The sequence below is a fragment of the Bombus fervidus genome, chromosome 6 (genome assembly GCF_041682495.2).
Source record: "Bombus fervidus isolate BK054 chromosome 6, iyBomFerv1, whole genome shotgun sequence".
Classification (NCBI taxonomy): Eukaryota; Metazoa; Arthropoda; class Insecta; order Hymenoptera; family Apidae; genus Bombus; species Bombus fervidus.
Window position 1 is genome coordinate 12,758,358 of NC_091522.1, and position 25,482 is coordinate 12,783,839.

Below are 25,482 nucleotides of genomic sequence, written 5' to 3' on the forward strand. Positions count from 1 at the left end.
GATTGTCAAATATTTGAAAATAAAGCAATCATTTTTATAGAATCCTATCCGATGTTGCGAAAAAAGATTTTGCGGTGCGCGTCCGTCCGTGCTACAGTGGAAAGAAAAGCAGAGTACTTTCGGTTTAATTAAATCGAGCGGAATATTATTGTCAATGCGTGCCCGCGTATCCTTTCATCCCGTAATCCTGATTTATTCGGTTGTACATCGCTACGAAGCAATCGGAACTTTATCGAAATTAAATGTATTCCCTCACTGACAACAAAAACTGCAACAAATTCATACTGTCCGCGTATAACGAGAATCGTTGGCGCAAAGAGATAGGAAAAAGGAAGGAAAATATGGAACTTGGAGAGAAACGGGAAAACCGTATTAATAGCTACCATCGGTTTGAAAGGAGTATTAGTTTCTTTCTGGTTGCCTGAGGGGAAGACGAGCCAACCGGGTCGATTAAACGAGCGAACAGTTTTTCGATTTTTTTCCACAGAGATTCCGTTGTTTCGCGAAATGCGATTATACCGGATGATTAGCTGAGCACGATAACATCATCAGCACGGCGATCATACTTCGCAACAGGATCTGGATTTATTCCGGCGAGACAGCGGGGCTTACACGACCTTCTATCGAAATTAAACAGGGATTTCGCGTTCCCGTTGACCCCCTTTCCGTCCGTGTACGCGCCTCGTGTTATACGCGTGCACGCGTGCACACCGTGCCAACGCACCCCTACATCTCTATACATCGCTATCTCTCAATCTATCTGTATCCATCGCGCAAGCTGGCGAACATTTTAATCGCGTTCCACCGAATTCCACAGGAAATCCCTTGCAAATCCGTGAGGCGCGGCTCCCGTGAACTTCGTTGTCCTCTGAAACAGTGATTTTTTACGCCATTGCACGCGTTCGAAGGATAATCTCGATGCTTCTTGCCGGATTTTAGTTTTACGCGATTCCTTCGACACTCGGAGATCGGCGGTGCAGCAACGTATTAAGCGCGACTTTTACTGTCCGTTCTTTTCTCGTTCGTTCAACAGCTCTATGTTTCGAATAGCTCGCTACACGTCGGTAATGCGTTTTATCTGAAAATATATAGGTAGAGGATTTACAGGAAGATTCGTTTTCGATACGTTCTTTTACGCCGATGAAAATGTCCGATCGGTTTTAATTAACGCATTAATCGTGGGAGCTCGTTGATTGGTTTTGTAAGCGATCGTACAAAAATACATGCATTTCTTTCGATCGTACGTACGCGTTTCATCGATAAACGACGAAAATAAGAAAGCGAAGGATACATCGCGAGATATCACGTGCGAAATGAGATCGTACAAAATACTAATTCGTGGAAAATGCTAGGCAGAGAAAGTCGGATAAAGTTAGGTGCGTTCGTCGTACGCTCTGGTCGATGGAAAACACTTTAATCGTGATTGAACGATCGACGAATCGGTTCGAGGGAAAATCTCCGGACAAATTCTGACGCGGACTGATATTCCTGAAGAGGATCAAGCATCATCCGCGTCGTCGGTTGCGCCGAAAACGATAACATCTCATGATCTGTTGGTCAGCTACGGATGAGCAGCAGCGGCGCACGAGTTTCCTACCGAACCGATAATTGAAAATCACTGTCCCATATATCGATTCGTAGGATTGTCCGCTGGACGTGGTGGTTCCTCCTTCATCCTCTATCCTCGTGTTCGTTCGCTCTATCCCCGTCTCTTTCTCTCCGCTTTCCACCCTTCTCCTGATCGGTTGTCCACCGGCGAGCAAACAAAGTTACGAATTTTTGGTTGAATTTTTTAGTTGGTTTTGTTTGTTTATTAAGCGGACGATAGAGTCTACCGTCGGTATACGAGATGTAACAGACGACGTTGCAAGGTTACAAACCCGAATCACGTTCGATAAAAAAGACAGGAAAATGGGGACAAAGCGGAGACGAAAATCGGAATAACGAAGTTTCGGGGACAAGGGGGAGTTTTCTGTACGGTGATGTGATCAAAGGAACGACAGACTGTACGGCGATCTCGGCTCCGACTAAAGGTTATAAAAAGGGATGCAAAATTGCATAGTTAGTTGATGTAAATTCTTGCTCTCTACTCTCCGGCGTTCTAGCCGGCACCGAATCTCTATTGTTCGCCGAATAAACTGACGAATCACTCACTTGTAACTAGCCAAGGAGATTAGATAGTTTATCGTTTGTTTCTTTACAGCTTTCTAATCGGGCGTTAATTCGATACTTCCAGAAGATGAGAATTAAATCGGATTTCATTATCCGCGTTAACGAAACCCGTTCGAAATTTCGACACAGATTCTATTGATTCGATTCAGCGAAATGGCAAAAACCGTGCGCACCCGTGAAATAAGCATTCACACTAGTTATTTTCCTTTTGTGATCGTTCCAAACCTTGCGGTACAACGAACGCAACTTTCGGCCGGAAAACGTATTTTCTCGCGTTGATTTCTCTGAACCGCGACAGATGTCCCTTTGAGAAACGGGCGTTCAGCATTTTTTGATAGTGCGTGCGCACGATATTAAGAGAATTTCCAAAATCTCGAGAACAAACGAGCTGCGAAAAAGACACTCGACAAATTATGCGATGCTCGCATCCTTGCGAGATAACGGTAGTGAAAAATCACGGCTTCCTGGCCGCGAGATAAGGCAGGTCGGAAAAAGAGTGCCGTATAATGAAAAGGCACGCCTCTGGTCTACCCGACTGATTTAAACGTCTGGAGATAACTCGCAACGTGTATTCTAGTGGAAATATTTCTTACGCGTCGAAGCTCTCAGAGAAAAATTACGAAGTATGCACGAATTTCGAGTTTATTAGGACCCGTAGTTTTTAAATTTTCCAATATAATCGTTCGAATGGTTTTGCGATATTTGTGCATTAGTCAATTAAACGCAGCGACGTGGAAAACACGTGCAATGGAAACGGAAAGACTATCCAAGTATCTCGATGCAGATTGACTCTGTAACTCGATTGTTCGAAAATTAATCGAACCGCGAGAATGTCATTTTATCTGCCAATGGTATTTGAGGTATTTATTGGGTCATCCTCTGACCATATGTACTGAATACAGTTTAACGTTGATTAATATAAAATTCCTTTTCGTCGGATTCATTTGCAGAGATAAGTGAGAAGACCGTGATAACGGATTGTTTGTATCATGAAAATAGTATAATAATAATTAGTAATTTTGTAGATTTGTAAATGATGTCTATTATCTCGTTGGTCCACCGCGTGTTTGTGATAGATCAACTAACAAACCGGATCATTTGCGCAAACAATGAGACAATGGTCTCTATATTTGTGGTCTCGATGTTGAAAAATTTTGAGGCTAGCAAACGTAAGTATTTCGACCAAAGACGATCAAAGTGCGGTTCTTCTCGCTACGAACTATATTTGTTATCGTTGCTGCGCCGCACGTACTGCAGCGTCGAACAAACGGCGGAAGTATAGCCTCGCGTTTCCGATAGAGGCGGAAGAAGAAGAATCCATTTCATCAGAAAAGAAAGAACGCGAGACAGAACGTGTAATATCGACTCGCTTAAGCGTGGCTAGCTTGGGAAGGGATAAGAAGGGCGGAAAGAAGGCCGAACGACGAGAACAGAGAAGCTGTGTAAGGCGGCGGAAGTAACCGCTCAGGCGGAAGTTCCAATTGCCAGCTAGATCTATATATAATAAGACAGGAGAGTTATACTTTCTGCCAGGCGTCGTAACGCAGTTCGAGTGCAAAAGTTTCGGCCCTTCCCCGGCGACCTTCTGGAATTATCTCTAGCACCTTTCGTCCACCATCGTCGAGATAATTAAATATATCCGTGCACTGAAATGCTCAAACGGATTTTCTCCGGACGAAGGCGGCCACGATAAAGGATTTTCTCTTCTAAGACGAAACTCGGGATTGAAGGGAAAAAGTTTTCCTTGTTTGTCCTTTTGCGTTAAACCCACATTCTTCTGCGATTTCGAAAAGCGGCAAATAGAGTCTGACTCCCAATTTCTTTTGACGTCTGTTCTTCTTTCAATGAAACAGCGATTAAAGTAGAATATTGTCTTACGTTATATTACCTGGACAAAGTTGGAGCGAACGAAGGACCATAGGCTTCGTCATATTTAACTCGGAGGTTGAACTTCTACAATCTTAGCTATCGATAACGCGATCTCGATGATCCCTCGTGACCGTATAGTGATGTGTATTTTCATGCACGTACAAAATGAAATCCCCTGATACTTATTTCTAACGACACAGAGTTCCTGCGAATAAATATTATTAGAAAGTATATTCAAGCTTATCTAATAAAATAATCTTGGTTCACGTTACTTACCAACAGAAAATCAGCGTTCTAATTCGTCAGACCATTTTAGAAAAGGTGTTGAGGTTCGCGGAAAGCCGCCATAGTTCTGTACTTTGAGAAATTTGATTTCGGGAAACGTGGTGAAATTTTCCGGTATATTCGTACTCGTCGGTCGGGCCGGCTCTAGGCACGAACAGAGTGTGGCTTTGGAAAATTGTTGCAGTGGCTGCGGCTCTCTTGGGAGGAGCCATTAAGTTTCATTTTTTCTCTCGTTCTTCGCCCTCTCGCAATTGGGTTAGCCGCGCGAACTTCCATTCCATAAAGTTAGCTACCACCGAAGGACGATAATTATTATGCCGCATAGCGCGACTCGGCTTGTGCCACGGCAATGCGACAACTAGGTGCTTTGGGACCTTGTTCCCGTCCACTTCATTCGTGAAACCGCCTTTGATAAGAATGCCATTCCTACTCCTTTTTTTCTCGTTGAAAGTGTGTTACCACCTGTCTGCGTCCAATCGCTTGCAATTCAAATTCCACGACTTCTTTTTCCTATTTAATTATTCCCTATGCAGCTGATTAAAATCGAGAGTGGTGCTTCGCTACGTGTGACGACGAGAGACAATTTTTCTTAAAAATTAAGCGTATCATAATGCACACGAGTTACTATGCAACGAAGGTAAACAAGGTTGATACGTTCAGAAATGACTAGTTTTCTGAAACTATCCGACAGAATGGCAGGTTGAAATCACCCCGATCGGAAGGCCAGGCACGTATTTTAAAGCCAGTGAGGTCGGTTAGAAATTAGTATACTCCGTCCTCGTCTGCGATGTCTACGACTTTTTAATTTATTCAAGGAAAGTTTGCCAGAATTCGTGCAGTTCGAAGCCCAGCTTTTCAGGATCCCGTCTGAATACCGACCGACTATTCCAGGAGGCAGATGCACCGTTTGTTATTTTTGCGTTCCGTTCCATTAAATCTTTCTCATTGTTCTCATTTTGCCTGACAGCGTTCGCTTCTGCGAGACTCGAGCAAGATGAAATGAGATATTCTTTATAAACAACCAACCCTACGCAAAACGAATCTACCTACGACTTAACTTGCCACGCATTTCCAACTCATGCTTGAATTTCTTAAAAGCTAACAACGCTTTATCGAGAGATCTACTTATATTAAGATATCGTCGATAAATCTCAACAAGCACGTACGTTTTACCATCCCCTGCTAACGACTCCATGGATGAGTCAATGTTTTTACACGAAATGGAAAATTTGTTAGCCCTTGGTTACTATTATAACGGCAGGCCGATTTTCAAGCATGATTGAAAGCAGAAACAGACTAAGCTGGATGACCGCGTGTACGATCACGACGTGTACACTCGTGTATCCGTGCGCTCGCACAGCTGGACTTTATCGTACTCGCGTACGATCGTGAATCATAATGCGTCGTGCGATTACGCATTACGCGCCTCCCTATCTAGCCACTCGTAACGCATTACTGTCCGAGTGGGTTCGTCAATATGCCGGCGAACTGGATTATGGCTATATCCGTGGCGATGCTTTATCGTTCTGTAACGCTCGCGTGTCGCCCGTTTTCTCCCCCTTCGTTCGTTCGTCACACTCACGTGTTTCACTCTCACAGAAATAAAACGCTCGACCTGGCCATGAGACTCTTTCGCGACGAATACTCTGGTTTTCGTATCGATTCGACTGTGTTTGTTCGGTATCGTGACGTGCGAGTTATTCCACGCCACTTTGTTTTCTGTATTCGCATGGTTTCGCGTGAATTCCCGGCCCGCTACTGACACCGTTTCTTTCAACCTTTCGTTCCCGCCTATTTAGAACGTTTCCGCGTTTTATCGTGTCTCTCTCGTCGCGAGAACATCAAGAGAATTCAAGAGTACCGGGTTGAGAGAAGATGTAATTTTCGAGTTTGAGATCTCTTCGGATTCAACGAGAGTGATTTAGCAGGTCCAGCTGACTGAGGAGAGGGTACGATAGGATCCGACAATTAACGGAGTCAGTTGGAATTACTCGGAAGATTGTATTAGCACGTCGCTGATAGTAATGCTGGCGCATGAGCGCAACGATAGCGTGTTATAGCGCCCCCGTCGAATATTGGCAATATTATCAAACGTTAGTTGTGTTAAGCGACGTATATCAGTTCAGCGAACAATACCCTTCCATTGTCTATAGATTTTTCGGTTAGGCAAGAAACGATGTGCTCGCAGTCGGTCCAGCAATACCGGCATGGCAACCCGACCGTGCTTGCTTTCGACACGAGTAAATCACGATTAATCGCAATTTCATGGACGTTCTGCGTAAGTCATGAAATTAATGTAACGGTATAATTCGCGATTACGTATTACGTGGTTGCATATCTCTCCACTTGTTACAGTTACTAGCGTTGCCTGGCTAGTTCAATATGCCGGAATACACAGTTGTTCTCATGCTTTATCGCGTGGTTATAAACCGCTGATACACTAGGGAATAAGGAGTACGCCAGTTCTCGATAGAAATATACTCGTTACGATACCAATATCTATATCGTTTTGCGGGGCATTACGCGTCCACAATTAGAGTGGTTATACGTATCTTTCCACGACTGGATATCGATGCACTTCGATACATCGAGATGCTACTTTCAAAAACATGGAAAATATTTTAACGTTGGGAATATTCTCGTCGTATTCTAGTCGCGACGTCGAAGCTAGACTATGATCAATGGGGTTACTTTGCGAATCGATCTGGGTCGCGAACAATCGTTACTAGAGGTACACCGATGGTATACGGTTGTGTAAGTCGTCGCATGATTCGCCTGGCCGCGATATTTCTGCTTTTCATTTGAATTTTGTCTTCCTGATCTTTCTCGACTGGTTTGTTTCTCTTGTGTTTTCGTCAGACACGGATGCTCGTCGTAAAAAGCAAAAACAGAAAAGGAACGAGCTTCTGCCTTGGTGCACTTAAAACAAACGTCTCATTATAAGGCGGCGCCGAAAAGAAAGACGGCATAGTAGCGATGAATAATTATCTGGCTGAAAGAAGCGAGATGGAAAAAGTAGTGAGTTCAAGAGCAAGGGAAGTTAAATGGAAATATTATTCTACTCTGGTCGCGTACGTTTTACTTACTATTCGCTGCTACTCTTTTTAAGGACTTCTATTATTTTAGCTTTCTTCATCGTGTCGATAAATTGTTCTTAAATACTTAGCTTTACCAACTTAATTAATCGCGTCGAATTATAAATGTAATTGCTGTTTCTCTTCCTTCATTTTAACCTGTTATACACAGAAACGTACTTTAACAGAATAATCTATCTTTTAGGTTGCGCTATTTTATAATAACGCATAGCGTGTATAAAACATGTTTTGCACGTAATTTTTCTGGTGCATCTTGAAATACAATGAAATATAAATTGTAAAACGAAAAACAGATTTACATTCTACTCACCGCACGTTGCTGGATGTAGCAATTAATACTTCCTTAAATAGCCACGCAAAACACGAAATTGACGTTTAATATCTTTAATAATTTTCACTTTCCACTTAATTTTCACTTTCAATTTACCACTTGTCAAAATACTGACGAAACGTTGTCGTAAGGGAAACATACTGTAATACGAAGATAAACATCGACTCAATAGAGCAACTATTTCAATAGTTTTGGACATTCATAAAATATTATACTACTAATAATTTAATATAAATGAGAACGAAAATACGTTAAAATACATCACTGATACCTTTTCGATTAGAGAATATATTTTTCAAGCAATATAATTAGGCCAATTAAAGTTTCTACTTGAATCGTATGGTGGCGGCAGTTGCGATCGCGACGCCATCTGCGCCACATATTTGAAACATCTTGTCTTAAAGACAGGCGATTCTTTTTCGTCCGAAGGCTTGTGGAAAGCGGCTGTGTGAGCGTCGTTCTACTTCATGTAAGTAACATGAAACAAATTTACATTCACGGCAAAAACGAGCAGTTCCATCACGGAGCGTTGTAAACTTCCACGGCGTGCCCGTACACGTTGTTAAACATTCATATTTTCTCGTACGCATGAAATATTCCGTGGAAAGTTTCCTTTGGCGTCCCGTGGCCCGCGTTACTTTTCGTTTCGCGACTCAAAACAATAGAAAGAAGGAAATTGCTGTATTTGTTTGGCCTCGTTTGCCTCCTCTCGGAGCACGCTTCGATTCATTCGCGAAATAAGGGACAGAATAACAAAAGTGAAGCGTTTGAGCAGTCTGTATGTCTCTCTCTCTCTCGACTGTTATTGCGTCTTAATAATACATGACACAATAATGGCCGCCTAATTCGTGTTCACCGGTCGTATATATCTGTCTTTTCGCGTTCAACGAGTACGAAAAGATATGCCATGCCCGGCGTGCATTAAGCAAAGACATTTTTCATTCTCTTGGAATCTGTCGAGTATGGTTAATTTCGAAATATCTTAACTGTGCATCGAGCGAGATCAGCCGATGAAAAATGTGTCCACGAAGTCGTAAAAAACGAGACCGGAAGTGGCGATCCTTAGCCCGGTAGAACTCGAAAGAGTGGTGCCATGTTAAAAGGTCTGAATTCGATTTACGATTCGAAAAATCCGTCTATCTTCCTAGCGCACTGCTTCAGGATATGCACGGACAACTGTCATGAGAGGGAATATATACGGTGGTACATTTTTTTATGGCTGTTTCCAGCGGTAGCGAACGTTTCGTAATTAATTACAGGGGGGGTGCGCTCTTCTTTTATCGACTACCATTTCGCGAATGGCTCGTAAAAATCCGTGAGGGTCCGTGCAGTTTTCCTGTCTCTTTCGTGCCTCGTTTTCCATGTTCTCTCTCTGCTTTCGTTTTTTCTCGTGTGACCGCTTCTCTATCTTCCCCCTCCCGTCTCCTTTCTTTCATGCTCTCGGCCATGGGTGCAGCTTTTAAATGTCGTTACGAATTTTATTTTTTTTTTTTTTTTCAATTCTTCACGATGTACGTAAGAAGTAGATGAATAATTTCGAACGTTGAGATAGCCGGTTGTAAAGCCAATCGAATTGGAAATCTCGATTGCTTTTCTCTTCGTGCTTTCATTTTCAATTTACTCGAGTGTGCTTTTATTGTGGCTTTACACATATCAACGGGCGAAAGTTGCGTGAATATTTTATTTTTCCACGTATTGTTGATTTAGAGCAAAATTAAGTTGCGTTATCTCTTGAATCTGTAGCTTCGATCAAACTAGTCTACCATTGTAACTTCGATTATTCGTTTATCTTGATTCGCGTCGAGTAATATCGAGCGATATCGAATGAAAAAAATGTTGCGAAGGAAAAATCTTGATCATTTGCGTTCGATGAATAAACGCGATTTTTCGTGACTGAGTTACTTCGCTAATATTACTGCCGCCTATAAATAATAAAAACGCTTTGCTGGATGGTGTATTAAATTGCGATCGTAACTTTCCATTGTTTCCCTCGCGCGAATTTTCTCCCTTTCTCGTCCTGTTTTATTTTCCAATTGTTTCGGTTGATTCGTTTGAATATCTTCGATTTCCTATAATCAGAATGCATTTCGACGTTCCATTATATGTATGTTTTCTTACCAGCGCGATGGTGATTACTAAGTATTTTCTGTGCGATCGAAGCTCTGTTCGCTCACCCATTTTCTACTTTCATTCTCTGTATCCCCTCATAAAGATATTTTATTTCTTCTTTATTGCTAACGTCTGCCATGATATTTCTGCTTTCAGGATCCGACATCAAAGTACCGGTTGCAATACTGAACTGTCTTTACGCGCGTCAATTGTGCTTCGAGGATCCATCCTGCAGCGCCATTCTCGAGATTATACCGAGGGTCTGTGGTCCAGAACTGGGTGAGTACTAACCAACTATTCTTTTAGATTATTTTTAACTGGTATTAGAGAAAAGAGGGAGAAGCAAACATCTTTATACGTCGCAAACAAGTCGAATTCAACTTCCTGTAGAGCTTTCGTTAGAGTCGGAAGCGATTTCTGAACCGGCTCTCAACTGTTTTCGTTGATTTAAATAATTGCAGCCGAGGGGTACGATTGGATCAAGCTAGAGGCTCGCGAAGTCGAACGGTGTCGAGTAGTGGAAGCAGCTTTCCCTTAGCCAATGTAACGAGAAATAAAAAAGCGGAGCGGACCGAGGATACGGTCGACGACCTCGTACTTTTCGCACTTCTTTCTCTTCTCTTCGTACAGTCGCCTTCGGTTCTTCCTCTTTTCTCTTCTGATTATTGTATCCGCAGAAATTGTAACGGAAATCAGGTTACACACTGTCGCATTGTAAATTATTTTGAAGCTAGATATCAATAAATGTAATATATTATGGACGAAGAGGATTACATTCTTCGATCTTACTATTGACGAAGGTTCTACGAGTTTCGAACAAAATTAATGTATAATTGATCGCGAACAGTTTCGGGTACTTGTACTTAAAAAGAGAATTATAAATGATCCATTATAAACAGAAGCTATGTTAGCAGATATCGTTTATCGAGAACCGATAATTATATCCGAGAATGAACGTAATTTGGATAAAATATGAACCGCGAGTATCAAGAAATCCAATATTAATAATTAGAATAGTACTGACATGGTTTGATATCCATGACACGTTGTCTGAGCGACGCTGCTCCGATTTCGTTTACTGTAATCTCTTTTGGTGAGCAAAATGCCCGGCCGTGTCGTGCAAATAATTAAACCCAAACCGTGGCCAGATTAAATCTCGAACTTTTTGAATATTACGTATCCTCTAATCAGGTGCTCTTTTTTCCGATGTTCTTTTTCCCCAAAGCTCGTAGTTTTACACGTCGCGCGAGTTATAACTCGGATAACTGTATTATGGAGTTTGTGCGCCGGGGGAATTACGTTTAAATTTAATGAACGATCCCAAAAATCGGGGCAAATACAGCCCTAACGTGGCTGGAAATTAAAACAAACAGAAGGACGACCTTTCAACATAATAATGGAATTAGATACGTTTTACTTTAACGAAAGTAAAATGTAGGAAAGACCGTTAAAACGTGCTCTTTCGTACGCGTCTCGGGAAAATGGGATTAATTCGTATTTAATTTACCGAGTAAACGAGGCTGGAAGCGTGATATCGTCGTGGTACACGTGCGACCGCGAGCATGAACAGAGAAACGCTTTGCAAAGCGAAGTAGATTAACATGCAGAACTTCTCCTGTGAATTACGTGTAATTAAAAAATTCTCAGCACATTGATTGGCACATTTTAAATTGGCGTACAATTTTACTAGGCCCTTCTTTCCCTCACAAAATCATTATATTTTTTCAAGGATTCGATAGGAATAGGAGACGAACGATCGAAATCTCGGCATAATTTAGAAATTTATTATCGAACAGTAATTCGATGATAAAAACTACCATCCATTGCATAGTCGAGAGAGCCTTTTTTTCTTAAAAAATTAAATCGTTATTCTAAATAAAACGTTGGAAGTATGAAACACGGTGGAAAAAATCGCGTAGCCAAACGGTAGAGCAGCAGCAGTTGTCGAGCGAAACGGTTTATTTTCCGAATGACTGCTTCGGCGAATTAATTAGCGCGTTTTCTCGTGATTCAAAGCAAACGCTTGGAAAAGTCCAGTTGGCCGGAAAGGTTCCAGTCCGAAATTAACAATTCGCGATTCAGCTGACGCACCGACCTCGAAAAAATGACGAAAACTATCGAGTGCCGAGTCACCACCACCATCGGCCATGGTTTTTATTACAAATTAACTATTTCCTCGTCCATGGAAAAATCGCTTAACATCGTGAAAAATATTAATTTCGAGTAGAATCGTACATCTACATGCACGCTGGATTACATACGCTTGAATGAATCGTCGGCGAAAGTGTTTTTCCAACCATGAAACGTTCATTGCGTTTCGCTTCAGAGATCACAAATGAACAATCATCGATTAAATTTTTAATTCTGTTCCTCTTAGAAAATGCATATGCCACTTATCGTGTATTTAATAAATCATGACTTCGATGAAAAGCTAAGTGGCTTCTTACGCTATCGTAAAACTAAGTAGTACAAGTAAATGAATTGGCCGACTTACGGTTATCAAGAGAGTTAGCAAAGAAATTTCTACTTGGTCGATTCACCGACCATCAGAAACGAATCTATGCTAGGAGCGTGCTATGTAATTTCGATATTTCATTGCGCAGAGATTCAACAGATACGAAAGAAGCTAGCGGTATCGCCTTCTGAGACAGTATCGAGGGAGACTCGCGTAAATTCTTCAGCTTGGAAATTCTGGGACTCTGATAATTTTCAGAATACCTCTGGGAAATCCAAGTGAAAGGGCATCGACGCGCTTTTTACCTTTTAGATACTACTTTCCTACTTTTACCGCGTATTTACTCGACTATTTTTATGGACAGACCCGTTCCCTTTTTGTTTTCCTATTGCTCTTTGTGTGTAGACGGAAGCTCGGTCGTGTAATTAGAAAGTTTTTATTTATATGCGCGGCACTGATTCCCATGGCGATCGAGGTTATCGTAAATTACGCTAAAATTACAATTCCCGGTTGCAATATTCCAGCATTTATGCTATTCTCGCGTTCGTTGGCTCGTCGGATTCACCGATGGACATTCATCGAGCTCATAATCATCCGTCCATAAACAGTGTGGCCCTCGGTACACGAATCGAGATATCGATCCGTGAGGCTTCCTGTTCACGGTCGGCGCCAGTCGAAATTTCAGCTGCGGAACGCATAGAGATAGGTCAACCGGAAGTTGTCGATGTACTCGACGCATTTCCAACCATATACCGCTGTTGTCTCTTAGATGGTCCCGTGCACTGCAATTTCATCAGCGCAATTACACTCGTAAAAGAAGTTTCGTAGTTAGCGGAGTTAGCGTTGCTTTGAAACTTATTGTTAGCTACGTTTTGTGAATAATTGCTGTTGAAAAAGTTGCATTGTTATTTCCACCTTCGATAATCGAATGAAGCAACGTACGAATATAATATCTATATAACAAGACTGTAAAAAATCTGTATCGGCGGTTACAAAATTTTTCTTTTTAAGATGATGATAATAGAAAAACTTGTAAGAAATGTAATATCGATCGGAGCAACGATTTGTCGAATATTTGTAAGTCGGCAGAAAACTGTGGATAAGAAACACGATATAGAAAGTACCAATATGAACGGTTTTCCAGATCGTTAACATTCCCTGAACAACCACAGGAGCTGCCATAATCTTATCCGCAACCCTTATTTCGCGCGCTAGTGCCCCATACGATGAATATTGTCGACCATAGCGGACCTCCATTTCGTGTTAACCTTATCGATGAAAATGATCGCTGAGTTCTAGGAAAATCTTCGCAGATAGCAAGCTGTTATTCCGTAAACTGCTTTCGGCGTTGATCTTACACTTAAAGCTTATTCATTTTCGACAAACTGGCTGTGCCAGTTGAATGTTTATTCGATATCGCTCGCATAATTCTGATTGAACGATCGTTTAATTGCGCAACTTGAATGGTCCGTTTCGTTCCCTTTGTGCACATTTCGCTCCTGTGCACTGTCCTATTTTAATTTACCTAATCGATTTGTTGTTACCTGCAACCTGATTAATAAATGCTTTTACTTTATTCGAAAGTAGCGACGATTCGTCACTGATTTTCACGGCGTTCAGCAATAATTCCAGTTTCAATGGAACGCTTAAATTCATTATTTCTCTGTCACATATCGCAAAATATTCGTTCCGTTAGTATCGCATCGTTCTATTTTGCTTTCGTTGATCGCAAAATTCAAAGAATTTGCGTTTCATTCCGCGAGCTATGTCTCTTCGAGTATCCGGCTTTATCTGCTCAATACATTTTCATTGAAAATTTCACGGCAAATAGCACAACTACGAACGTACTCTGTTCTTAATATCGAAGAAACGAGCTTTCTTTCACTGTTCCTTTTCTCTTCTACAAACGTGCTAGCGGTTACAAACGGATTAACGTTAAACCTTAAAACCGTCAGTGGAAAGTCGACAATGAAAACGAATAAAGTACCGTCGCTCGTCATCGTGTTAACGAAGAAAGTCCATGATAAATCAGCGGGTGGACATCGTATTCGCTGCATTCAGCCATTCTGGCCAACAAGAAGGATTCAGTTTCCATTTTGCTGTCCGAAGTGAAATTTCGTGAGCGTACCTTTCCAGCTTCCTGAGGGTTGTGCGCTTGACAGCCGACCCGCTAGAGAGGCTTGTCCAGAAAATCGGTCGATAGAGGATGCGTAGGAAGGGGATTCCTAGTCGATTTGGGATTTCGTGACTTCTCGGAATCTCGGTCCATGTGTACGGATACTTGTAAACCGGCTGAACCTTATATGAGCCAGTCGTTCCGTTTGAGCACTCTTTTTCCACCTATCTATTTGCAGTTACACGGCACGTCATACCGTGTAGGCTGCGATCCTCAGTAGGCGTTGCTACTGGGTGATGAAGGCACAGACGGAGGCGTACCAAGTATGCAGACGTCCAAAGTAATAACGTGTCGGCCAGAGGATATGGTATGGCAGGACTCTCTTATTAAAAGGCATCGGTAGCATTTTGCGGCTGGCACTACTTACGTCCGTAAATAACGACCACCCCTTCCTTGTTCTATCTCGTGAGTTTTCTTTTTTCCTTTGTAATGTTTCGATTACGTTGCGTTCCAAGTTCGAGAAGGTATGATCATCGAGACGCCTGTGGTTTGTGTGTCCTTTAATTTCTGTGATTCTCGGATGATTGATTTTGAGGTTGTCAAGGCAAACCAATAGCCTGTTTATCGAATAAAGACGATCGTACTAATGAGAATCGTGCGATATGATTATAGGAGATTTCCTGCAAACTTGACAGTTATGTAAATTATTCATTGATCGTTCTGATTCGAAGGGAATAAGTAATCAAGTAAAATAGATTAGAGCGATTCCTTGGGATTATAATTGCTAAGCTAATTGCTTGTTTCAAGCTATTTGTGTTGCGCGAAAAGTCATTACTATGCAAATTGCGGTATACTTGGAAAATTTCTAATTGACTTACAAATAACGCGTACAACTTTTATAATAGCAATCCCTCGAACCAAAGTTGTTTCGATACATTATAAATTAAAGGCTGACAAATCGGTTTAGCTTATTGTTAGTCGAACCGAGGATAGAAGTGGCTGCATTGTTAAGGGCCAATTTTCCCAGCCAAGATTAAGCTTTCCAATCTCGGTTGAAGCGTCACGTACGCGCCGAGATTTATGAGTTCCAGCACGTGCAGATTTTTATTCAAGCGTTTCCCTTTATCCCAGAAGCATCGAGCATTTTCTATGCTTAGTACTAATTCCTTCGTATCTCCAGCTAGTTTTCCAGTTCGAAACTATTTTTATCCGTATAATGTTTTTCTCCGTTTTGTTATACCAACCATATAAAATTAATTTTCACAATATATATATATGTATATCTGAATGTAAATAATCGAATAATTATTGTACAAATTACTCCGGTTTAAGTAAGTAGCGTGCGCACACTTACCTTTAGCCAAGCGGCGCAGAAATTACCTGTCGGCCGCGTAATAATGCACAGACTAGATTTAACTTTAAAATTCAAATGTCAAGTCGTCGTTAGAGGACCCTTGTCCTGTGCCACCGCTGAATCATACGTCAGAACAATGAATAACGCGAAAAGGAATATTAACCGAAGAGAAAGGGATATTCGAATTCGCTTTGGAATCGCGATTGTTTGAAATCTGCAAGGCAGAAGAGGCTCCAAACGTTTATTTGGATTTATGAATCTTCCTGCACTTTTCCCATCGTGTCCCTTTCCCTTGCTCTCTCCGTTTCTCTGTTCGCCTTGCTTTGCTACCTCATCTCCTTTGCATTTCCGATTTCTCCTTCTGTCTACCGCCTCCTTCTCTTTTCGATTCTCCGCTTCGTCGACTAAGTAAAACGTTAAAAGGGATAGCGTGGACGTTCAAATTAATTCTGATTTATCGCCACATACTAATCCCGATGCTTTCGGGGCTTATCACTAACGCCGCGAAAGGTACACGCGCCGACCATTACGATCGATTCCACTGAATATATATGTACTGTGGGAAACTTAGAACGAGAGCTTCCCGGGCAATAGCTTCGCTTTTTAACGAGCCGATACCAATTTATAAAATCGACGAGGATAAATGCATTAACATTTTCTTTTAGGCCATTACCTAAATTCTTGACATTATCGAACTAGTCGAACTCTACGTTTGGCTAATTTTTAATCAAATTTCAGCAATATCGTTTACACGCGATTGTTCGAAACAATTGGCAAGCTTAAATGATTGTCATAATTAACGTAACGCGAAATCGTCGTGTTATTTATGCTCGCAGTAAATACCGCGTACAAATCGTGGCGCGTGTAACTGCACAAGCCGAAGTTTATGTTTCCTGTCCCATATTCGACAGTCTGGTTAAAGGTTAAACCGAGCCCGCACCGGGAATCCCCGTGTCATTTGAAATAACGCTTTCATTTGGTCAACAGTTGGCCGAGCGAATGATTGATTGTTTGAACTCGAGCCAAATCATCGATTACGCCTGAAGGTATAAACGAATTTACTTGCTGTAACTGCGAGCCAAATTAATTCACCGGAAACAAAATAATACTCGACCATCCTATCAGACTTGCGTTTCTTCGCGATGGATAGCTTCTATCTTACGTTATTCGCGTTCTCTTTTAGGCGAACTGGGATTGTCACGGACCGATCATTCGCGTCTCACGCGGCCCATTTCAATCGAAACGAGATGTAACGTTCAGAATTGCAACGACGATGTTGGGATTTTTTGAAACGAATCTTTTTGATTATAATAGGCGGCCTCCGTTACACGCGTTAGCCAACGTCAGCTTCGTTACTTTCAGCCTCGCGTTTCAGCAACCAGAGCTTAGGGTGTAATTTTTCCTCGAGTCAAGGAGAAAGGCAATTAATAGGAGAGGAATTCCGGACAGATTTTCAGTTTAGAAACGCTCGCGTTTCAGCGCGAATTCCAACGATGCTGGATGAAACTAGTGACAAAGTAAAATCGTAGATTGTCTTGTGTGACTTTCGCATCTCGGATCAACGTTCGAAACTTGCAATATAATACCCTGAATTTTAGTGTATTCGCGTTAGCCGCTGTAACTGTGATCGATTTGTTTTTATTTCGAAATAAAGTGGCGAAAGATTCCCGAAAATATATTCAAAGCCTGGACAGCTTCATGAATCGAAGGCGTTCCTCCTTTGGAGGCGAAAGTTTTTCAGTAGGTGTACTCTCAAGGAGAAGCTCGGCTCGAGAAGAAGCCATTTTCATTTAGTCGCTATCGGGGCTTCTATCTTAAGGACGTTTTTTTCACAACGTTCCGACGATCGTTTAGTTTTCATAGAAACTTAAGGAAAAAGATTGCCGCACGACGTAGTGGGTATCGTTAGCCTGGCGCTTTAACGTAAAAGTCTCCTGTAAACGTAATTTCGTTGCTGGCCGGATTATCTCGTTAACAGTGTATCGATAAGAAACTGCTTTAGAAAATCGAGAACAACCTTAATTCTTCTTTGGCCGTGCTTGTTCGCTTCCCCTTTGGCTCGCTACTTTTTCCAAACTTCGAACATGTCACCAAGTTGCTGACGACGCGAATCGATGCGTACGAAAATCATATGTTGCGTGGTAAAAAATATCGATCGAGTAACCTCGTGAAAATCGTTGTGTAAAATTCGCAAGGCAGGAAAACCGATCGTTGGCTCGAGGGTCACTTATCGAAATGCAAAAACCCATAGAAAATCCAGATAGATTTCTCAATTGGCCGATAACGAGGCAACTTAAAACTGCTTATCCTCGAGTATGGTAAGCCAGCATTGTTTAATTGTACGGTGTCGCGTAGAAATTTACGCGTTTGATTACGTGCACGATCGCATACGATTTTGCAACGATATAATCGGTGAGCACGATTACATTTATTGGGTTTAGCATGAGCCGTAGGGGCAATCAATTTGCTGCTTAAACGTTTATACGGTAAAATGATCCGGAATATACGAGCACGCGGCCCTTCGTCCCTTGTTATGGCAACCGGTAGACAAACCACCCTTCCGTTAAACCCTCGATCGTCGCTCTACCCCGTTCGTCGGGGGAAAATTCTGCCTCGTCGTTGGTTATTATGCACACGAACGAAAATCACTTTGCGAACGAATACGGCAATATCGTTTCACGAGGACGTTGCGTACAATCTAATTTCTACGACGAAATAACTTGCCAGCCAAGTACACGCGACATTCTAGTCGTTACCCTGCTATTCGTCGAATTTACCGACGACCGTTATCGCCCAGAGAAATGAAGAAATTTGGAGTCGTTTTGGGGCGAATCGTTGGGTTTTTATTCTAGCGGAATATTTCTAGCGGAACTTTCTTCTCGGGGATTCTACGGTTAAGGAACGCGAGGCGAGCGCAAACTTTCCCATTGGTTCATTGGTTGCAAATCACGGACTGTACAAAGAGGACAAGCTGATTAGTCGGTCGCTCTGTTTTCCGAGACCCGGTCGGTTACTGCCTTCACTTTAAGAGCTTCTTTCGAATCCACGCGCACTTTCCTTCAAATGAAACGGTTAATTATTTCGTCGGCCGAGCTTTACCGGAGAACGGGAAACGTTACTTTTAAACGCGTAGGATTGACGATGCCGAGAATCCGGATGAAATCCGAGGAGGAAAGTTCAGCAAGTTTCATCGCCGTGAAACACCACGGACGTTTCTTTCGTCTCTTTTATATTTTCATGCTCCGTAACTTTTTAATCGTTCCGTGAAAGGCGGCACGGTTCCGGGATATTCCGTTGCGATCGCGAGAATCTCTCGGAATTTCGATTTTTCAAGCGAACGTTCGTTCGTGTCGTAGACAGAGGTTATTGTGAGAGCAAATAACAGGATCCTCGGGTTATTTAATTAATGGAACAAAGAATCGGCAGAGTATTATGCTGCCGGAGTCTCGCGGAAACGTAATTGAGGAGGAAATAAAGTCGGGTCTTTTAGGAAAAGCGTAGAAGAGAATCTGGGCTACTGATGTCGAAACGAATCGGTTCTCGTTGATCCGCGAATGGCAATCCCCGAGAAAACTTGCGGAAGAAAGAGGAAGGAGATAATTTTAAAAGGAACGATGCCGGAATAAAACGCGACTGCTCGAAATCGAAGCTCAACGGTCGCTTGCCGCTTGCCGCCATTAATAAGCGCGGAAAGCGTGGTCTTGCCGTGGAAAAAAGCACCGATAAGGTGGCAAAGAGGGTGGAAACGGTGATGGGGACGGTAGAAGGATCCTCCCATTGTTCGAAAATACAATGTACGTTGTTACGGCAAAGCGCCGTGCACAGTTCTTGAGCACAATGGCCTAGGTAGGAGAAAGATAGCGACGGAGGAGGGAAAATTGTATGGCTGTGTACGGGATTCACACGTTGTGCACGTGTCTGCGTGTGTTCCTAGGTGAACATACGCCGGAGGAAAGCGGATAGAAAAAAGGAAAACGCGAGGATAGAAAGGAAAAGAGAAAGAGGCTGGTGTCGCGTATCCTGCCTCCGATTTGTTCGAGATCGCGAGCTATCCGTTGGCTGCACATATTTTTTCGCTTTTCATTTTTCGCCGTCGATGAATTATAACAGAGGCTCGCGCCGGCCCTGGCCACGATCGGTTGTGCTTTTTATCAACGCACCGGTCTCTTCATCACGGCACGGTATTTCCGGAACGTATTCTGATAATTAAAGCGCGACGTGGAACAAGAGAGAACGAAAGGGAGCCCCACGCCGCGCATCAATGACGAACGGACAAACACGACGATGAAAAACTCAGAATAATACAGAGATAAAAATAGAAATTCCAGGATTTATGCCGTTAATTTAATGTTTTGCGAAAGTTTTTCCACGCCCCGGTTTTTTTTTTTTCTCTTTTCAATAGCTGAAATATTACGAGGCAAGCAATATTTTTACCGTTCGAAAAACGAATATAGAAGCGCGCGGGTCACACGGATTTTATGATAATTATAGAAGAGAATGAGAATCGAGACAATAGGGATCCGACGCGATCAAAAGCCGATGTCGCTCGCTTTGTAACCGTTCGAATCGGAACCTTTTTCCGAGGCTGTTTAATAAAAATCGGGAAAACGCGTGGCCATTTGATCGCGGAAGATTTAATAAACGTAGCAATTACATCTGCGGTGTGTGCCCTTTTTATCTTCGACGTCCGAACATCGGCTACAACCTTTGAGCTTTCATATTTTTACATCGCTTTAATCGTTCGATCCGGTGGTTACTTTGATGTAACAAATCCCAATAGATCGCGATACAGTCCTACGATTTCCATGTCTCCTGCGGGATACGCGTTTGTACTAGAACAAAACGGCTGCATTTTCACTTGTAGATGCTATGGTAAATTAGATAGTCGAAATATCGAGACTGAAATAGAGACAAAGCGATTCGACCCGTCGATAGAGAACGCAATTGTGCAAGTATTGATAAATTCATCCACATCGATTTCTCGAAGCGTACGGTACGTTTTTTCACAAACGCATTTCCCCGCGTTTTTATTTTCCTGACAACGTCGTGACTCTAATTTGTTATGTTTCGTTCTGCTCGATTCTATAAAAATGCCGTACGTTACCTTAATTGAATTTCGATCTTTTATTTTTCGTCAACTTTCGAACGAAATTGAAAGAAGAAGAAATAAAATAGACACGGACGCGGTCGTCCTCAATTAAACAATTCAAAAAGGAAAGAAACTAATTAGCTATTCTGGCGTTTATGATATAATGGATAAGAGAAACTAATAGCCGACCTGGCGTACGAGTACGAAATGGAAAACAGACGGGAAGACTAAAAGAAAAGAAAAAAAAGAGATAGTAATTCTTTCTCTTTTTTTTTTTTTTTTTTTTTGGGCGCACGTAACGAATATGGAAGTTCAGGTTGAATACAAAGCAGAACTATCGCGTTCAAATCTCCGAGCGTGTATTGCGAAGAACATTTCGCAACATAGAGTCGAGAGTCCTGGTAAAAAGTTGCTAACCAGGATCTCGATATAATAAGGTCGTTATCTCCGGTAAAAAGCAGGACATTTTCATCCGAATTAAAGTCGTTACTTAGGAAATAATTCGGCCGTTTTAATGAAAGCCCATCGAGAAACTTTTTCCTCACTCTGACGATTTCCACCGCGGTTATAAAAATCGTAAAGAAGCTACGAGTTTCTTGCGACGTTCTTTCGTAAGACAAAAGAAGATTCATTTAGCCAGGCTAACCATCCGTTTCTTGCGAAGAAAACGTTTGATCGAAAAATGAGACTAAAGAAGCAAAGTAAGCACTGTCTCTTGCTCGAGCAGGGAAAAAGGATCGGCAAATTGAATCGTTTAGACGAAATTTTCAACTATAGAGCTAGCTCTGTATCAATTTTATGATTACCCAGGCTAAGGTTATCGACCATCTTTCGAAATTATAAAACGAAACGGACACCGTTTCTGCCTATCGTAGTGAAAATTCCTATTTAATTCGGTTAAAAGGTAAAATCGAACACGGCGGTTAGCTTTGAATAGAGATGAAGGTATCACCTGTGCTATCCATGGAGACAAGGGCACATGTTTCGGATAGTGGTTGGTGGTCCACCTCGCAGAACGCAGATGGGTGGTGCACAATCGTACAAACGTATGTACGTATGATCTCGTGGCGTTCTCTCTCCTGCTTTCTCTGCATCGCGTAGTTCCCTGAAACCGCTATCTAACAGTGACCATGCGAGTTCTCGTAGAGCATGGTGCATAGGCGCGGTATGGGAGCATTAAACGGGAGAGACAGGACGGTATCAGCGTCGGTGCAGCTGCAACTGCAGCTGCCAGATCCTCGGTTTTGTGCAATATCGTGTATTGTGACGATTTGAGCGTGTTCACGACTTCTACGCTACCATCGATTCAACCCCCGTAGGATAATACGAAGCAAGTTTTACAACGTTGTTTCCGTTGTTTTTCCTTCTTTTTTTTTTTTTTTTTTTATTGGTCGCCTTTTGTTTTCAGAGAACAATCAATCTTCTAACCGTGTCGTTTCTAGTCGATAGCGGACCGTATACTTTTTATTTTCGCCACGGTTGATTTGTTTCCTGTTTTATTAAATCTGTTTTGATATTGCCTCGCAGTTTTCGAATCGTATCGGTTTCGAATGTTGCCGAATTTTATTTTCATTGGCGATCCGCCGCGATCGTGTTATTCTCGCTGAAACTATTTTCCTTCGATCGGTTTCTGTTTCGCTTCGTTACGATGCGCAACTTTCCACGTATTACGGGATAGGAGATCGGTTGATACGATTATTCTAAAGTGGTACTAAATTGTCAGATTTAAATATCAAAGAGCGGGCAAGGTACCGGGTCAGAGTCGGTCAGACCGTTTAAGGACAAAGCAGCTTTTCAATTTCGCAAATTGGCCGCCTAAACATCTGCAATTCGGAAAAAATTCGTAGGAGACGTCAGTGTGGTTTCAGTAATCTTGTGCCGCGTTCCTATGTATCATATTTATTTGTTATTTATTCATCGAGAAGTTTTCTTTCGAGAACGAAAGAGCGAGATATCGGCCGAGCAACCTTCCTACACTACTCGCACAACGATTTTAACGGTTATAATATTTCCTCGTTAAAGCAGTTTCAACTCGCTCTCTTCCTCGTCTTTTTCCTGCTCGCGCGAGATTCCCCCGTACGCAGATTAATTAGTACAGCGTCGTTCGGAGAAAGAATAGGAACGAGAGTGCACCTTAATTACTATTCCAAGACATCGTAAGTTTCGTAATAACCGTGCAGCAGCGGCGATGGGGTATAAGTAATGAATCCAGATGTCGTCGTCATCGTCGAATGTCAGATCGAAAAATAATGACCGAAGTGGAAGTTTCAATTGCGTTTTTCCACCCTCTAACGGAATATTAGCAAGGCTCTGCGATCCGATAATCTCGATTTATCTCGATAACAAATCGCGTCTGCAATACGATGCAGAAACGGAAAGAGAAGAGAGTTGCTAACCTGGGAGGAGGTGACCCATTTCTTTATCGCGACCAGTCTTTTAGACGTTGATTCGAAGGACGCCGATGATACGATTTTCGTTGGGTGAATTTTTTGAGAAGACTCGGCAACGTGCAACTTGTGGCATAGATTCGTCGCGAACCGATGAAAACGACGTTAACCATCGGCGGCGTCGACGTCGTCGCGACCTAATTTAAACGTGCCGCCGACGAGGAAATAAGAGTGCTGGTGCTGGCATGGCAGAGAAATAAAGGGTATGCCACCGGGGAGGAAAGAAGAAAAAGATTCGTACGAGCCGGAGTTCCGGCTACAAAGCGGAAAGTAAAATTCTCTGGCAGCCAGAAGTTAATGTTTAATTTAAGATAGAGCACTGACTCTTCGTTTGCCATCTTTCCACGGTCTTCTAGGAAAGTTATACCCGGTGTCCTAAAAGCCTGGTTTCCCGGATCGATTGGATTCTCGACCGGCTAAGTAATGGCCAGGCAAAGTTTACGACGCGACTCCAAGCGAAATCACCTTTCTCAGGCGGCAAATTAATTTTTAACTGTCGCGAAACGAATATATCACGACGCGAAATGCCTCGGCTTACATATATCGCCTTCTATAAGTTCTTTCTCGCGTTCAGCAATTCCGTAATGTAATCTCTCTATGTTCTTCCCTCGGGTGAAATTTTTCTAAGCGTGTACATTCCTCGCGTATCGCATCGACGACGACAGTCGATGGATCTTGTCGTCGCGACGTGGCAGCAAGGAAAAGGGGTTACGTTTACACAGAAGGTTGAACTGTTGTTGCTGAAACGAACGAGGCACCTCGAGTGTTATCCTCGGTTTTCCGACTATAGGACTTCCCATTGCTCCCTGTGGTGTAACGCGACCGTTCCATTCTTGCACGATAATCTGTCTGTCGAGCCTTGTTCGGCTCCCGTTACGCCCAATTCCTCGATGGGATTTCCCGGTCTCCGCAGCTACGCGTTACCGACGTTTGTCGCGTCTTTCACCGATTATTGTCCGCGAAATATAATTCTACCGAATCCACCGTACACGAGACACGTACACGTACGACTTTGTCGATTCGATTTTCTTCTGTTTTCGTTTAATCGCACGCGTAATGACGGGCTTGTGTTTCGTCCGACGTCATTCGCACGTTCGAATTGCGCGTTTCATTTCTCTACCGTAACCGTCACGTGTTTACGAGAAACAGTTGATACGAGAGAGGTATGGAAAATTTATTCGTGCTTACGCCTCGTTAAGGAGAAGACGTATTTGTCATCGGCAATGAGCATGCTTGCTTAATAATAATTTAACTGTTTCAGTGGCTTGTTCGACGGTGACAGTGACAAAGTGTCAAGCGGCCCTGCACACTCTGCAAGCTTTCCCTTTCTTCCGCCCAACGTGCCTCTGCAGGGAACCGCATGTAGATCCGGATTGCAACAGTTTTCAGAATTTCCTCTTCGACCACCCTTGCATCTACGTCTCAAAGAAAGGTAAGTTTTCATGGAAGAAAAATTTACATTTTTCGATAGATACTACCCGAAGGAATTGCAACAGCTTTCCGTGTACTTTAACGGGCCAGATACGATCGCCAATATTTCCACGAATATAAAGTCGTCGAGTTTTTCTATTATCAGAAAATAGGATTTTATAGACGGAAACAGAGGAAATCAATTAAGATCGATCTAGTCGCCGTGAAAAAGGGATCGAGCTGGACACGCGTTAATCTTCTAACAAGCGTTTAATCGCGAGGTCGTGATTGCAACGAGAGATTCCGAGCGAGCGTCAGGGAAATTCCTCTCGGCGGTCTCGGTCTGTCGTCCATCGACGACGCTCGGAAACTTTTAACGAGTCGTACACGCGCGACGTTTCCAATAATCTGTTCCATCGTTCGTTTCTTGTTTAACCTTAACTTCTATCTGGCGTTGTACGCACTCGAAGCCAGCCGGAAGAACGAGAACGTTGGTCGAAGCTCGAGCGTCCTCGAAACCGGAATCCGTGTCCCGTTCGTCTTTACCTGAGAAATCGTCGACGATATTTACCGTTCGCATTCTCCGTGATTCCCCTTCGCACGAGCAAGATTATCCGAATGCCTTTCGACTAGCACGGAACTTGTAGTCGGATATTTTTTACCACGATTCCCTTTAGCAATACGCTTTCTGGTTGGATCGACCGGCACGTCTGCCGTCAGTAACTATATATTTTCTATTTTAACTCGGTT

The 25,482-nt window shown here is 42.6% G+C and overlaps 1 protein-coding gene across 1 annotated transcript in view; it reads left to right on the plus strand.

Moving 5' to 3' along the window:
• Gfrl (Glial cell line-derived neurotrophic family receptor-like) overlaps positions 1 to 25,482 on the plus strand; it is a 221,521-nt gene that overhangs the window by 77,463 nt on the left and 118,576 nt on the right. The window contains exons 2-3 of the mRNA XM_072005911.1: positions 10,018 to 10,140; positions 24,584 to 24,754. Of these exons, the coding sequence (XP_071862012.1) occupies positions 10,018 to 10,140; positions 24,584 to 24,754 (294 nt within the window). The remainder of the gene's footprint in view (positions 1 to 10,017; positions 10,141 to 24,583; positions 24,755 to 25,482) is intronic.